This window comes from Eptesicus fuscus, chromosome 4, assembly GCF_027574615.1.
Source record: "Eptesicus fuscus isolate TK198812 chromosome 4, DD_ASM_mEF_20220401, whole genome shotgun sequence".
Lineage (NCBI taxonomy): Eukaryota > Metazoa > Chordata > Mammalia > Chiroptera > Vespertilionidae > Eptesicus > Eptesicus fuscus.
In genome coordinates this window covers 54,081,100-54,098,877 of record NC_072476.1, presented here as the reverse complement: position 1 = coordinate 54,098,877, position 17,778 = coordinate 54,081,100, and the positions used below count along the sequence as shown (strand labels likewise).

General features: G+C 37.5%; 1 protein-coding gene across 17 annotated transcripts in view; it reads left to right on the top strand.

Moving 5' to 3' along the window:
* Positions 1-17,778, top strand: part of PAM (peptidylglycine alpha-amidating monooxygenase) — a 268,465-nt gene that overhangs the window by 137,271 nt on the left and 113,416 nt on the right. For all 17 annotated transcript variants that reach the window (XM_054715025.1, XM_028149816.2, XM_054715030.1 and 14 more), the window contains one exon: positions 17,294-17,351. In XM_054715025.1, the coding sequence (XP_054571000.1) occupies positions 17,294-17,351 (58 nt within the window). The remainder of the gene's footprint in view (positions 1-17,293; positions 17,352-17,778) is intronic.

Sequence of the window (17,778 nt, the reverse complement as noted above, 5' to 3'; positions counted from 1 at the left end):
AATCTCTAGAGGGGTTTTTCACAAAATGCCTCTAATAAATTTTTAAGTACTATTCCTCTACTTTGCAACAGTGCTATTAAGAGGTCCTGATTAATTAAAGAATTTAGGAAATTTAGTACATGTTTAAAAACAAGTAGAGCTAGATTTGCAGGAGGTCATTCTTCCATTAGTCAGTCTGAAAATATTTATGGAAGGCAATCATGCTTATCTTTCCACATTAGTAAAAAGTGTTTCCTTTTGCACTCATCAGCCATCACAGAAGTCCTCTTTGTTTTACTTATTTTCAGATATATGTAATCTGAATTAATATTTCTTTTTTGGGTGTGTTTTTCTTTTATTGAATTTATTGGGGTGACATTATTTAATAATATTATGTAAGTTTCAGGTGTATAATTCTATAATGCATCATCTGTATATTGTATTGTATTCACAACCCTAAATAAAAATCTCCTTCCATCACCATTTATCCCCCCTACACCCTTTTATACCCCTGCCACCTACCCCTTTCCCTCTGGTAATCACGGTGCTGTTGTCTATTTTTATAGTTGTTGTTTTGTTGTTTAATCCCTTCACCTTTTTCACTCAGCCTCCAACCCTCCTCCACTCTGACAGCTGTCCATCTGTTCTCTATCAAGAGTGTGTTTCTATGTTGTTAGTTTAGTTTGTTCATTCCATTCCATGTATAAGTGAAATCATGTGATACTTGTCTTTCTCTGACTGAATTATTTCACTTAGCATAATACTCTTCAGGTCCATCCATATTGTCACAAAAGGTAAAATTTCTTTTTTATGGCCGAGTAGTATTCCATTGTGTAAATGTACCAAATCTTTGTTTCCACTCATTTACTGATGGGCACTTAAGATGCTTCCAAATATTGGCTATTATAAATAACACTGCTATGAAGAGAGGGGTGCATATATTCTTTTGAATTAGTGTTTTGGGTTTCTTTGAATATATTTCCTGAAGTGGAATCACTGGGTCATAAGGCAGTTCCATTTTTAGTTTTTTGAAGTAACTCCATACTGCTTTCCACAATGGCTGCACCAATCTGCATTCCCACCAACACTGCACGAGGTTTCCTTTTCTCCACATCCTCACTAACACTTGTTTGTTGATTTATTTATTTATTTTTATTGATTTATTGATGATGGCCATTCTGACAGGTGTGAGGTGATATCTCATTATGGTTTTAATTTGCATTTCTCTGGTGATTATTGATGTTGAGCATCTTTTCATTCGTCTGTTGGCCATCTGTATGTCCTCTTTGGAGAAATGTTATTCAGAGCTTTTGCCTATTTTTTTTAAATTAGATTGTTTGTTTTGTTAGTATTGAGTTTTATAAGTTCTTTACAAATTTTGGATATTAACCCCTTACCAGATATATCTTTGGCAGATATGTTCTTCCTTTTATTGGGTTGTCTTTTCATTTTTTGATGGTTTATACTCTTCTGTGCAAAAACTTTTTGCTTTGATGTAGTCCCATTTGTTTATTTTTTCTTTTCTTCCCCTTGCCTCAGGAGATATATCAGAAAAAATATTGCGACAAAAAATGCCTGCGATTTTGCCACCTATGGTTTCTTGTAGGATTTTTATGGTTTCGAGTCTAACATTTAAGTCTTTAATCCATTTTGAGTTTATTCTTGTGTGTGGTATAAGAAGGTGGTCTAGTTTTATTTTTTACATATATCTGTCTAATTTTCCCAACATCATTTATTTAATAGACTATCTTTACCCCATTATATGTTTTTGCCTCTTGTGTCAAGTGTTAATTGATTATAAAAGTGTGGGTATATTTTTGGGCTCTCTCTTCTATTCTGATCTTTATATCTGTTTTTATGCTAGTACCATGTTGTTTTGATTACTGTTGCCTTGTGGTATAGTTTGATATAAGGTAGCATAATTCCTCCAATTTTGTTCTTCTTTCTCAAGATTTCTGTTGCTATTTGGGATCTTTTGTGGTTCCATGTAAATTTTTGGATTATTCTAATTCTGTGAAATACCTCATTAGCATATTATATATACGTGTGTGTGTGTGTGTGTAAGATTTTTTTCTTTTCTTTTTCAGAAAGGAAAGAAGAGGGAGAGAGAGAAACATCAATGATGAGAGAAAATAATTGACTGACTGCCTCCTGCATGCCTCCCACAGGGAATTGAGCCCACAACTCCGGGCATTTGCCCTGACTGGGAATCAAACCTTGACCTCCTGGTTCATAGGTTGATGCTCAACCATTGAGCAATACCAGGTGGGTCCCATTTGGTATCTTTTTCTTTTTTTAATATATATTTTTATTGATTTCAGAGAGAGGAAGGAAGAGGGAGAGAGAGATAGAAACATCAGTGATGAGGGGGAATCATTGATCAGCTGCCTCCTGCATGCCCTCTACTGGGAATGGGGCCTACAACCTGGGCATGTACCTGACTGGGAATCGAACCTTGATCTCCTGGTTCATAGTTTGACGCTTAACCACTGAGTCACACTGGCCGGGCCCCATTGGTATCTTGATAGCAATTGCACTGAATCTATAGATTGCTTTGGGTAGTTTGGGCATTTTAATGATGTTAATTCTTCCTCTCCATGAACACAGAATATGCTTCCACTTATTTGTATCTTCTTCAGTTTGTTTAGTCAGTGTCTTTTAATTTTCCGAGTACAGGTCTTTTACATTCTTGGTTAAATTTATTTTCCTAGGTGTTTTATTTTTATGCAATTATAAATGGAATTGTTAGTTTCCCTTTCTAATAGTTCATTAGTGGTGCATATAAATGCAACTGATGTCTGAATATTAAGTTTTATATCCTGCTGCTTTACTGAATTCATTGATCAGTTCTAGTAATTTTTTGGTAGAATCTTTAGGGTTGGTTCTCTCTATATAGTGTCATGTCATCTGCAAATAATGGCAATTTTGCTTATTTCTTTCCAATTTAGATGCCTTTTATTTCTTCTTTTTGTCTGATTGGTATGGCTAGGATTTCCAGTAGTATGTTGAGTAAGTGTGGTGAAAACAGACACTCCGGTCTTTTTCCCAATCATAAGGAAAAAGCTTTTAGTATTTGCCCATTGTCATTTATGGCCTTTATTTTGTTGAGCTATTCCCACTTTGCTGATAGTTTTCATCATAAATAGATGGATTTTATCAAATGCTTTTTCTGCATCTATCGATATGGTCATGTGATTTTTTTCTTCATTTTGTTTATGTAGTGTATTACATTTATTGATTTGTAGATATTGTATCAACCTTGCATCCCCAAAATAAATCCCACTTGATCATGGTGTATGATCTCTTTAATGTATTGCTGAATCTGTTTGCTAATATTTTGTTGAGGACTTTAGCATCTATGTTAGTCAGGAATATTGGCTTATAATTTTCTTTTTTCGGGTTGTCTTTATCTGGTTTCATAATTATGATAATGTTGGCTTTACAAATGAGCTTGGAAGTCCCTCTTAAATTTTTTAGAATAGTTTGAGATAGACAGGTTTTAGTTCTTCTTTGAATGTTTGGTAAAATTTGCCTATGAAGCCATTCAGTACAGGACTTTTGTTTGTTGGGAGAGTTTTGATTACTGCTTCAACTTCATTAATTGTAATTTGTCTATTCAGATTCTCTGATTCTGCCTGTTTCAGTTTTTTAAGATTGTATGTTTATAGAAATGACACACTAGATTAGATGGATTTAGTTAATATTTTCAGAGCATTCACCACAAAGCAGCAGAATATATACTCTTTTCAAGTGCACAGGGAACATTTTTTAGGATAGACTGCCTATTAGAACATAAAACAAGACTCAGATATTTAAGAAGATTGAAATCATATCAAGCATCTTCTCTGACCATAATGGTATGAAACTAGAAATCAATCACAAGGAAATAAACTGAAAAACACACAAAAACATGGAGGCTAAATAACATGTTATCAAACAATGAATGGGTTAACTATGTGATCAAGGAAGAAATAAAAAGATGCCTTGAAACAAATGAAAATGAGAAGGAAAAAAAAAATTTGTGGAACACAGCGAAAGTAGTCCTGAGAGGAAAATTCATAGCATTGCCGGCCTACCTTAAGAAACAGGAAAAATCTCAAATAAACAATGCGAAAGTAACTAGAGAAAGAACAACAAAAAAGCCCAAAATGAGTGGAAGAAAGGAAATAATAAAGATCAGAATAGAAATAAGTGATATAGAGTCTAAAAGAAAACAATACAAAATATCAATTAAACCAAAGAGCTGCTTTTTTTGAAAAGATAAACAAGATTGGCAAACCTTTAACCAGGCTCTTCAAGAAAACTAGAGACCACCCAAAATAAAATCAGAAATGAAAGAGAACTAAGAACTGACGACTTGGAAATACAAAGGATTGTAAGAAAATATTATGAACAACTATATGCTAACTAGTTGGACAAACTGAGTGAAATGGATAAGCTCCTAGAAACATATAATCTTCCAAAACTGAATTAATATTTCAATAACCCTATTCAAAAGGAGCATTAGGAACCATACGGCATTCATGTTGCATTCTTTAAGCAAAAATGCAGAACACATTTTTTCAAGGCACAGATTGCTTTTCACAGATAATATATTCTACTTAATCAAGTCTAAAGGGACAAATCTGACATGTACATTAAAGGAATAGCTGTGTCTTAGTGTGCAAAAGTCACCCCACCCAACAAACCTGAGAGCATTTTTAAAGAGGAAGGCATCTAAAAATAATGAGTACATTGTGTCATCCTCCCACCCTCAGCTAATGCAGTACTAAATGAAAACATTTGCCATGGCAACATCAATTTACAAAGAGCAAATGATGTTTCTGAGAGATTGGAATATTTCCTTTCATAGATCTCAGATGTGCACACAGTTAATGCTCTCATCCCTTTTTAAAATAATTTTATATATAACTGAAAAAGCTTAATTGATTATTTTTAAATGTTTTAATTTGGAAATAGAATCCAAAACTCTTAACAAAAACTGACATCAAATTAAATACAAGCAGGAAAATACCACTAAAATATTTTAGCCTTCACCATTTATGGAAATAAAAATTATTTTGTATGGTATGCTATACTGAACTATGGTTAAATCATTTGCTTCCAAATGAGTATCATTTTGCTTTTATAAAAAATGGAAATTCTCTGTTTACCTCGCTATTTCTGCAATTGATGTTATATATTAGTTATAATATTTAGCTTCTCCATATTGGACATGTTAAAGTATTTAGTTTTTTGTCCTTAATGTATTTTCCATAAATACTAAGGCAGTATTCACAGAAATTTTATTGTTTAAACTACTTGCCTCAAACTTTGAAGGCAGACACAGTAAATGTAAGAAAGAAAATAGATTGGCAGCCTGGTAAATGCAGGCATTAAGAAGGTGACTGTAATGCGGTCAAAGAAGTTTAAAACACATAGTCTCTATATTGTTTTTCTGTTGTCCTAACCACTCCATAATATAAAATGGTTTTTAAATTCTTTACCCTATGGTCCCCATCAGTGCTGCTTTAAGTTCTATTCTCTGCATCTCCTACCTGAATCCCCCCATTTTCTACCACACTGCACCTTTTATTCCTAGATGCTGTTGAATCTCCTGACATTATTCTGTCTGTTAAAATGTATTTGCCCTGCATCTTCACTTTCTGAAATCAGACCCCATTCATTAACTTACAGAGTATGGTTCCCTTTCCCTGTGAACCTACCAGATTGCCTGAAACTGATTTGGTCTGAAGGCCATGATAATTTGCATCACTCTTACGGACCTGTTGTATTGTGCGTTCAGTGATTCATTGTCATGTTTTAAATCTTTCACACTGAAGGGTCTCTGAAACCAGTGACTGCATCGTATTCTTCCTTGTGCATATTTTTGTCAGTTCAGGCTCATACTGAGCAAACAAACATCTATATTTAAAAGAAGCCAGCTCCTGCCTGTGCTGCAGACAAGATACTATTTACAGAGTGTTTTGTATAATGTCTTTACATAGAAGGTACTCAGTGAATATTCATTGATTGATTGATCATTCATGAATCTATGCCTAGCTCCTCTGCTCTTGAGTATATGTAGGAAAGCAAGTTTGCTGATGATCCATGTGATGTAGTATAGATTGTCTAGTTAAGGCGATATTCCCAGTGCCTTGCACAGGGCCTAATAAATATTTGTGTAGATTAAATATTTATTGGTTGGGTTCTTTGGTCAAGGCACAAAGCACATTAGCAAATACAGGTTGATTAGGCACTTAAACATCTTATATCCTTGGTTAAAATGGTTGGAACCACATTAAACTGTCTACCTCCTTAATGGTTTAAATTCTAGGTGTCTGTAATCTTTTTACTTCATCCTTTGAAATGTCTTTCAAATTTGTTCCTTTTCCTCTCTTCATTCCCTGTGCTTCCTACACTGCCTGCCGAGTCTTTGCCCCTGCTGTGTTCTTGCTCACCCTCCCTGTCTGCACTGGGTAATGTCTTCCCAGCTTCCAGACCTCACCCTGAGCATCATTTTCTCAGAGGAGCTTTTCTGGACCACCTCCCACCCCCCCTCCTTCTCCCTCCCACCCCCACCTTTCAGAGAGCTGTCATAGGTCTCATAGCACCTCATGCCTCTTTTCAGGGTACCCTTTACAACGACAACTTTACATTTGTTCATGTCCTTACTCAAATCGTGCCTCTGTTTCCTCGTCAGACCATGTGAGGGCAGGAAACATCTGTTTCTGCTCACCATTGTGTGCCCCTGTCTAGTCCAGGACCTGGCAATAGTGGACTCGGTGTATATTTGTGGGATCGTTAGATATATGAGACCAGTGGCTGGCTGGCTGGCTGGATTTCCACTGCTCCTCTCCTGTTACAGACTTAACCCCAATGGGTAGTGACACCTCCTGATTTGTTTCCAGACTCCATTGACTTCCTCCCATTGCATCCTCATTGCTCATTCTCAGTTCCCTCCAAGTGTTCTTCCTAAAGGACTACCCTCATCATTTCATGCCCCTCCCACTTCAGTCACTAGCCATATCTAAATTTTCATCTCCCAATCCCTTTCTTTTCCTGGCTTTATTCAGCCTACTCAGTTTCCTTTCTCAGAACTCCCTGAAGTGTCACCTCTGTGCCCGTTAGTCCAGTCACCACTCTGCCTCTGCCTCACCATGCTTGCTTCCATCTCTGGGTTTTGTTCAAATGGAGTTTTCAGCTCTGGGGATCTTCCTGTTACCTTTGTTTATCTGATTCTTCCCCTCCTGCATAGAGACTCAGCTTCTCTGCTCAGGGCCTCTCAGATGCTAAGAGAAGCCTAGGGTCACTTTCTCTTTTGGAGGCTTCCATTTTATCATTATTTAAATACTAGAGGCCCGGTGCATGAAAATTGTGCAAGAGTAGGCCTTCCTTCCCCCAGCTGCTGACACCGGCTTCCCTCTGGCACCCGGGACCCAGGCTTCCCTCGCAGCCCCAGCTTCGTCCGGAAGGACAGAAGGACGTCCAGTCTAATTAGCATATTATGCTTTTATTATTATTGATTTTTAAATGTCAAAGCAGGAGTATAAAAGCAGGGAAGTTCTCTACATGCTGGATATTCTCCTTTGGCCTCTGCAGAGGTACTGCTGGAAATAAAAGGTCAAGTTTTCTTATAATGCCTACTAGGGGTCACCGACTATAGAAAGCTAATTATATAATGAGTAGAGTCCCAGTGCACGAAATTCGTGCACAGCGGGGGTGGAGGGTGTCCCTCAGGCCAGCCTGCACCCTCTCCAATCTGGGACTCCTCGAGGGATGTCCGACTGCCCGTTTAGGCCCGATCCTGGTGGGATCGGGCCTAAACGGGCAGTCGGACATCTCTCTCACAATCCAGGACTGCTGGCTCCCAACTGCTCGCCTGCCTGTCTTCCTGATTGCCCCTAACCACTTCTGTCTGCCAGCCTGATCACCCCCTAACCACTCCCCTGCCCGCCTGGTTGATGCCTAATTGCTCCCCTGCCAGTGTGTTTGCCCCTAACTGCCCTCCTCTTCAGGCCTGGTCCCCCCCAACTGCTCTCCCCTGTAGGCCTAGGTCCCACCCAACTGCCCTTCCCTGCAGGCCCGGTCACCCCCAACTTCCCTCCTCTGCCAGCCTGGTCACCCCTAACTGCCCTCCCCTGTAGGCTTGATTGCCCCCAACTGCCCTCCCCTGCAGGCCTGGTCCCTCTCAACTGCCCTCCCTTGCAGGCCTGGTGCCTCCCAACTGCCCTCCCCTGCTGGCCATCTTGTGGTGGCCATCTTGTGTCCACATGGGGGCAAGATCTTTGACCACATGGGGGCAGACATATTGTGTGTTGGAGTGATGGTCAATCTGCATATTACTCTTTTATTAGATAGGATAATTTAAGATTATTTAGTTTTGTTGTACTTAGGTTGTATGTGTATATAGCTTTCAGAAAAATAAGAAAATAAAGCAAATTTTAAAGCATTAAATTTACTTTTTCACTTAGTATTAGGAATTTTCCAATTTGGCTTAAAGGAGGACAATACGCACGGAAGCGCAGTATTTATGTTTACAATGTAAAATGAACTGATGACAAGTAAAAAACATGTCTGAGAAGTGGGCATTTGCAATTCTAAAGCTATTTGGTTCATTATTACAAAAACCCCATTAACTACATGACAAGTATCTACCCCTGGGAGTTAAAATACAAAGAAAAGACAACCTTTGTAGAGTCGTTCCTTTCTTTGAATTATGAATATTTGTCTTTCGATGGAAGCTGGAAAATTACAGTGGGGTAAACTTGGTTTGATAGCCTTTTAAAAAGCATAAATAAAGTCCTTAAAGGAAAAAGTGACTCAATGCTCTGGAGCTATTTTAGGAGGAATAGGCCCTTTATGAAAGGTTATTAGTCATGTAGCATGAGAGAATTCAACAGACCAATTCAACCAACATGCACTGCATACCCAGTTCTTATGCCAGGTGATCTTTGGGAATACAAACAAGAATAAATCAAGGCTTCAGCCTTTAAAACACAGGCCAATAGCAGGAGACAGACTAGCAAACAAGGAGCTTTGTTGTGACGCCTATTGTGAGACAGATGTTTATGACCTGCAGAGGAAAAGCAAAGAGGGGTCCAAAGAATATTTTTGTATTGAATTTAAAGTGCCTCTTAGAAGTTCAAGGCAAAGGATGCAAACCTGCTATAATGTTTTCTTTATGAGTTGCAAGTCTGAGGGAAATAAGTGGTAATGGAATCACTGTGAGGGAGGTGAAGAGAAGCAGAATGATCCTGCCCTTCACCATAGTTAACCAAATGTGTGACTTCATCATTAAACAGAAGTACTCCATGCCTGTTGTACCTCTTCTTTTAAAGAAAAAGTATCATTTTGCAGAAGTCGCAATTGTCTTCATTTTACCTAGAATTGAATTAGCTTTCCCTCTCTTATTTCCCTCAAGATGGTTAGGCCTGCTGAACAGATTGATAAATATAGTTCCTTTCCTGTCAGCTGTGCTAAAGGAGAGGAACATAGGTGTGGCTAGTGACTGTTGACACAAGGTTCAGAAAATTGACAGTTTCCACATTTAGGGAAACTTGGTGAAAAGCATCAACCACTGGCTTAAGCTTAGGGGAGGTGAGTAGCATAGATTGTCAGCAACTCCCTGTTCAGAACAGTACACTTCCCTTCACGTAACTCCCCCTATAACCAGGGAGCCAAGGAGGATCCCACCACTGTTACCCCCTGCTGTGCCTTGGTAATCAATTATAGACCACTAGAGGCCCGGTGCACAAACTCGTGCACCAGTGGGGTCCCTCAGCCTGGCCTGCAGGATTGGGCTGAAACCAGCTCTCCGACATCCCCCAAGGGGTCACAGGAGGTGGGCCAGCCGGGGAGAGACTGTGGGATGGCTCCAGGGCATGTCCAGCCTCTGTTGCTCAGTCCCGATTGGCCAGACCCCAGCAGGAAACTAACCTATCGTTCAGAGCATCTGCCCCCTGGTAGTTAGTGCACGTCATAGTGACTGGTCAACCAGTCAACTGTCTGCCCCCTGGAGGTCAGTGCACGTCATAGCAAGCAGTTGAGTGGTAGCATATCATTAGCATATTACGCTTTGATTGGTTTAACGGCCCACCAGCCACTTAGCATATTAGGCTTTTATTATATAGGATTATCAGTATGCTCCTGGTTTCCTCTGAAATGAAATTGAGTGAGAGCTCTAAGACAGAGGTGTTCCCTCACCAAAATATTTTTTCTTCATCATTTGCCTAGTACGCATTGGTGATTCCCAAAGAAGAGCCCTTGCCAGGAAAGCGGCTCCCATTTCAGCTACTTGGCATGGAGCATCTTGTCATCATCAGCCACGATGCGATTATAGTTTAAAAATGCAAATGGGATTCTGGGATGAATCAACTGAAGGATAAAATTCTTATGAAAAAGGGACGCTGTGTAAAACCCTAATTAGGCAGCATCTATAACACAGGTTTCAGTTCAGCCTTTCTTAAACCGAGTTTATTGCCACCAAAGGAAGAAGGTGATTCATGCAAAATTCAACAGATATTTATAGAGCTCCCAGTATGTGCCAGATATTATTCTAAATGCTTAGGGTGCCAGCAGACATTTTTATAACAAGGTTGCATTGTAGGTTAGGATAAACATCCAAAAAGTTGTTGGGAATGGAGCTTAGCTTAATGGTAAGGACAAGAATAGAGCACTTTGGAGAATGCTCTTTTATAGTCACTTAGGAAGGATTTAACATCAAATCTTCACTGTAACTATTTCTTCCAGAGCCTAATAAATATAAAAAATGGACAACATATTTTTTAATTTATATGGTAAGAGAAAGACTTAACAAAAGACTTAACAAAAGAAAATCTGTAAGTACCTTCAGCTCTGGTTTCAGAGATGGTAAATTTTTTAAACCTGAGTTCTTTGCTACAGAAAATCATCTATACTTTGGTATAGTTTTCCTTTGTTCTAATTCATTCACACTAGGATAAGGCTGAAAGTACAAAGACCATGAGTCAGTATAAGCTTGAGAGGCATGTACTAAAATTACCTTGGGAAATAGCAATTTGATTTTATCTTCTATCTGGATCAATTCAAAGAAAACTTAAAAAAAAACCAATGATTTTCCAATTGTTTTCTTCCTTTCAATATAACTTTCCTTCTTGTCAAAGAGGACTGAACACTTTCTGTACTTTTGTCTTGTTGGTCTGGCAAGAACCACAACAGTCTGTCCCGGAGATTTCCACCAGTTCTTTAGAGAACTTACGTAATTTAACCCAGAGTGAGTATGTGAACATGTGTAGGGCTTCATGGATCCTTCACAGTTTTTCTGGATTGGATTTAAAATGTGCATGACCTGGGTTAGTAGAGAGGTAACTACCCATTTCGAACAGGCACAAAGTCACAGTTGCCACCATGAGATGGTTCCACTGCTCTGGTTAGCTAACAAGAGAAAAGTTACCAGAGACCATACTGTACACAATGTGATATCTCTATGGGTTACAACCAATTTGCAAATAGCCGCAAAATAAGCCAAAGGATCATGTTGTCTATCTATACACCTATTTGTGTCACCACATTGAGCAGTCTCTGTAAGGAAGGTGGTCCGTAGGGATTCTTTAAGCCTGAACAATAAAAGGGCAGTGAGGATATTATCCAGTCAGGATCAGATCATAGTGTTCAGCACTAGCATCTGAATGGTACCTCTGGTTTCCCCAAACAGAAATTACTGGTTTCATGTGAACAGTTTTCCCATGTAATAGTATACAGATGGTTTTGTTTGTCCCGTATTGATTTAAATAGGCAGTTGTGTTATTAACTACTTATTCCATAGAAACCACTGTATCTCTGTCGTCTCCCAAATGACTAAATCAAAATAAAGAGAACTCTTTTCTTAAGTAACGTAAACAAGGTCTTACTGGTACTGTCTGCATTGAGAACTCAGCTTAAAATTGGTAATAATAGAATATAGTAGGAGTTCTTTATTACTAGGCACATTTGTTTTCATTTCTAGCACACTATCTTCTTTTGTCAGGGAAAAAAAAAAAGTGCTTTTTCAGGATCATTCCCAACAGCAGCAGTAAAGAGGCGTCAGCGATATCATGTCCCTCTCGATTAGATTTGGCTGATGTGCCACAGCAGACAGCACCGGAGACTGGCTGTGTACATTCACAGGATATGCCTCCCTGTCTGTGCCGCTGAGCATTATGCTAGCAGTTTGAATCTACAGTATTTTATAGACAGTCCCCTGGTACCGAGCTCAACTACAGTGTTCTTCCCAGAGAGAGGAAAATAGGGTTCGTGATGATGATATATGGAAAATTGTGAAAGGTTGTAGTGGTAGTTTGGGGTGAATTATAGAAGCATCCTTTCTAGGACAGTGTGTTCGAACGAAGGAACTACTATAATGGGCAGAAGGTGCTGTTTTTGTGTCTTCAGGATGTGATAGAGAGAAACATTGATCTGAGTTATGTATATGTTTTCAAATAGCTTTACTTTGCAGTATCAAAATAGTGACAGAATTAGATAGCTGTGGCTCTAGTCTGGCTTTTTGCACTTCGTTGACAAGCTTTCATGAAATATTTGCAAGTGCTATTGGAAATTTTGAGGACTTGAACAAAAACTTCTCATTAAATTTTATACATCTTTGATTCCTTTATTTCTCCCATTAATCAAGTAAACAACTAACATTGTGCCTAAGAACTGACATTTTCTTTTCAAATATTAAAGGGGCTTGAAAATAGCCTTTTTAAATTTTTTATATTTATTATTGAGAGTATTACAGCGTCCCCTATTTTCCCCCCATTGTCCCCCACCCCCACCTGGCTCTTACCCCACCCCAGGCCTTCACCACACTATTGTCTGTGTCCATGGATTATGCATACATACATATAATTTCTTTGATTATTCTCTGCCCGCCTCTTCCCCTTTTTTAATATCTGTCTTCCCATAGTGGAAAGAGAAGTGCTGTAGTGAACTGGGTTCAAATTCCATTTCATCCGTTTCCAGAAATTTTTAAAAATCACAAACAATTTATTTGTCTTCTTGAACTTAAGTTTTTCCATCTTTAAATGAGTGTCAGTAATACCTACATGGTGGCATTAACATGGGAAATAATTATGAAAGAAATATTCTAGATTGTAGTAGGAGGCACAATCAGGGTTCTCCCTCTTATCATATGCTAAGTACCAATCGTATGTTTAAATCATTTGAATCTTTTTATCTTGTTGAATGACAGAAGTTGTGGGGTCATATTTACCTGATCTGGGCATTGTTAAATATTGTTACTGGTGTTCATCTTGCAAAAAAAGAAAAACACAACTGGTTACTTGCACATATTAGTGATGTGATGATTTTATTACTTTGAGAAATGCATCATTCTGCTTTTCTTAATATTGTTGCCTCAGGAGGCTTTAGTGCGTGTGTGTGTGTGTGTGTGTGTGTGTGTGTGTGTGTGTGTGTGTGTGTTTCTCATTCCCAGGGTTGGTGGTAGTTAACTATGTGATAACACATTATTATAGTCGTAAATTCTTAAACCAACTGCTTACAGCATGAAATTTAAACTTAAAGCACTATTCATGGTGACATGCTAAAGAAATAAATCTGTATTGATGAGCTTGTAATAGTTTGGGAAAGGCCATTGTCCTATCCATTCTTCTTCAAGTTACACATCCTATTAAAAATATAGTTGTTCATTTACTTATGAAGAACCTTAAATTTTATTTAAAATATAGGATTTAGTCTCATATTACAAAAACAGAGGTATGAAGGTAGAAAGACTCTCCAGAATCACAATGTAACTAGTTTAAAACTTGAAAGTAATATAATATTGAATATCAACTGTAATTGAAAAATTAAAAAAAATTAGTGGCAAAAAAGATACATAATTATCTGTAATAGTCATGAAGGCATAAACTCAAATACTTTTATACACTACCTACCTGGGTGGCCTTAGGTAGATCAAAAACATTTCTGTGAATTAGTTCCCATTTCTGTAAAAAAGAAAAAAGCTGCAGTGCCTGTTAGACCATTCAGGGAACAATTGGGAGAAGAAAGTGAACAAAAAAAAAGAGTGCTCACTCATACTCAGCCAGTCTGAGGGAGACAGACAGAACTTGGCCCTGCAGCATCTTTAAGAGTAGGCTTCTCCAGTTGTGCCACGTAAATGACCCTTCGGGGTGTATCTTTTTTACATGGATCTTGAGCTCCTGGATCTTGAGCTCTCAACCTAATTCTGGAAACCAAACTCTGGAACTAGATTACTCCAGACCAAAATTACTGGTACTTTTTACAGTTTCAGAAAAAAGAATTAAATACCTTTAGCTAGTCCCTGTTCTATTGAACTGTGATCTTCAGAGCTTTCAGCTGAAGGCTAATTATTGATTTGATACACACTGTATTTTTTAAAATATATTTTTATTTCAGAGAGGAAGGGAGAGGGAGAGATAGAAACATCAATGATGAGAGAGAATCATTCATCAACTGCCTTCAACACACCCCCACCAGGGATGGAGCCTGCAACCCAGGCATGTGCCCTGACTGGGAATCGAACTATAACCTCCTTGTTTATAGGTCAATGCTCAACCACTGAGCCACACCAACTGGGCCACACCGTATCTTTAATGTACTTTTTTTTAAAAAAAAAGTTTTACTTCTTTTTCTTCTAACAGAATTATTCTTTATCTTGAAAAATGGCTCATGAGTAAAATCCTCAATCAGAGCATAATGGTATATGGTAGACCATTGATGCAATGCCTAATTTAGACTTTGCTCTTACAAAATAATTTTGCAGACTAGTTATTCTGCAGAGTATCTCCTTTATCTCTTCTTCTTATTCTTTTTCTCACCTGAGGATATGTGTTTATTGATTTGAGAAAGGGAGAGTTAGAGAGAAAGGAAGAATTGGAGAGAGAGAGAGAAAAACATCAGTGTGAGAGAACCCACTTGCTGAATTTCATATTTCTATTTATGGATATAACTTGTCTATTCCAAAAACAACTTGAGGTGGCTTATAATAAAATCAAAGATAAAATAAAACCAAAATCTATTAGTCCAAATTTAAAACAACCTCTATTTGATTTGCATTACATTGCAACCTTTGGATCCTTTCTTTTTAGAAATATATAGTTTGCTACTTTAAATTTACTCTTTTTATATTTGCCTTTAAGTCAGTAATTGTTCACAGTGCTTTGAATGATCTGTAATGCATTATTAGTCAGACTGCTGATGTTCAGATCCCAGCTCCTGCACTTGTTAGTGTCAAAGTAAACTAGGTGGACAGTAAAATGGTAAAGGCAGACTTCTTCAATGTTAACTATTGCAATAGGGAAGAAATGTGAACTGAACTCCACTTTGCTGACACAAAAGACAGGAGACCTTTTAAAGGCTGGGAGTGTTAAGAGATAGGGACTGAGGGGTGATGGGGTAATTGGTCCATGTGACTTGGCACTTAACCAGAGGAATAACAAACTTCTATGTTTATGAGAGGAAGCAGTGATGTAAGTTAGAGCAAGGCATTCAGTGGCTGAGAATCAGAGCAGAAGTACTTCGTTGAGTGTGAGAAGACAGTTCCAGGTGGTAAAAGCTTTAGATCTCAAAGAGACAGAGAAAAGATTAGTTGCCAGCTTCCTTAAGTAACTGCACTAATAAGAAGGGTGTTCAGAAGCCTGTCTGCCTATTGTCAGGTTTTGGTTAGAACAAATTAAAGTTACTTAACTTTGGTTTACCTCAGTTTCCTCATCTCTAAAATGGGGATAACAATATTACCTATATCATAAGATTGTGTTTTAAGGAATAAAAGAATTAATGCATGTAAAGTGCTTAGAACAGTAGTGGCACATACTATGCTCTCAATTAATGTTGTCATTCTTAGTATCTTTACAGTAGAGTTCATAATACTGCTTATCTGTCATTTGGATTGCTTTATTTATTAAATGATATAATACAAATAAAACATTGAGAACCATGCCTGGCACATGATAAGCATTCAATAACTGTTCGCTAGAAATAGTAATGGTAACAATAGCAGCTGGTAACAATTAGCCACTAAATATCTTGCAATGGTGATTTACTCATGGCCGAGGATGAGCAAATAGAAAAGAATCTTGAGCTTATTCTTTTTTTGTGTGTGTTTTTTTTTGTTAGAACAGAGTAGGAATATTTTGTAAATTAGTAACTCAGAGGTTGGAAAATATTTATGAGCCATCTTGTACATGATTGTGAGATCTTTGAACATTACTTTGCCAGTATATTTCGTGGGTTTTAGATACACAGTGGCTTAACCTCCTTACTGTGAAACTTCAACATTTCCCAGTACATTTCTTTCTTAGCAAAATAAGAGTGAATTGAAATAATTATGAAGTCTTTTAAGGAATGAAACAGTTTGCTCAATTGAGAAACAAAATGGCATATACAAAAGTAGAAATGAAGACTGAGTCATATTTCTATAATTTTTCAAATTATAATATACTTGCTTGATGTGTATTTGAACGTCCTTGAATCCCAACACAGAAATAAAATAAGAGGTACAATTCTGCAATCTTTTGGTGCTAACCAGTAGGTTTAGAGAAACCCAACTGATCTCTATTCATGTTGTGTAGTCTCTTGATCCAGCACAGTGCAGTGATAATCCATGAAGTATGAATTATTAAATGAATTGTCTCTATTTGTATTTGGTGTATTATCAACCATAGCACATACTTCACTGAATATGGATTTCCGTTAAAGAAGAGGAATGCATAGATCAAAAGAAGCTCATTCTCCTTAAATTGCAATTTTTATCACTAAAAATTCTTGATGTTAATATATTTGATAGCACAAAAGTAGCCATTTAGATAAAAGACCAATAACTAGAAAAGAAAGAATAATTGAATTAATGTTGATTTCTTTAAAAAACTACATAAAATATTTAAAATAAGAAAGAACAACCAAATATAATATATTTTAACACCAACCTTTACTCATTGTACTTTTCTATTTAACATTTGGACAACTGTAAAGTGAATCAGGACATTAAATCCTTAATTTTTCAAAGAGCAAATATGTTCAGAACCAATTTTCTACCATTTTAAAATCAGATGCATTAATAAATTGTATCACTCTTCATATAAGCATCTAAAATGTTGCCTTTTAACTGTGACATACTAGAAATATTGCTCATGATAATTGGTTTTATAAATAGGATTTGAAGAGTCTTAGAAAAACGTTTAGACTACCTAAGTTCTACAATTAGCCCCTTCACGAACCTGGCACCTAGTGTGCGGCAGGCAACTTCACCTGTCGTGTAGCCTATGCTTTGACTAGTTATTATTTCTTACTGACTAGCAGCAATTTAATTTGAATTTTGTCTTTCTTTCTTTAATAGTCTGATACATACTTCTGCATGTCAATGCGTTTGCCAATGGATGAGGAAGCCTTCGTGAGTAAGTAATAATTGGATGGGGTAGTGGTTGGCAGTTGAAGGGAGGGCAAGCTCTTTGAAATCAGTGAAAGGTCCTCTTTGATGGTTATGAGTGTATTAATCTTTTACTGTCAGTTTCTAAAATGCATTTATCATGCCTAATGTGGAAACCAACTAGCGAGAGCCACTGAGAGATAGGATTACAAACTGTATCTGGAGAGATGCATGAGTAATAGTAGTTAAGCAGTTGCATGCAGATGTCAATGGCTGCCAATACCATGTGGTCCCATTTGTATTGTATTGACTTTCTGTCTGTGGCTGGATGCTTAATTCTGCTTCACTCAACAGACTGTTTATTTACTTGCTGGGTCATGCTGTAAATCGAATGCACTTAGAATCAACATTGGAGGATGTAATATTTTACCTGTTAGACAGGTAAATGGATAGAA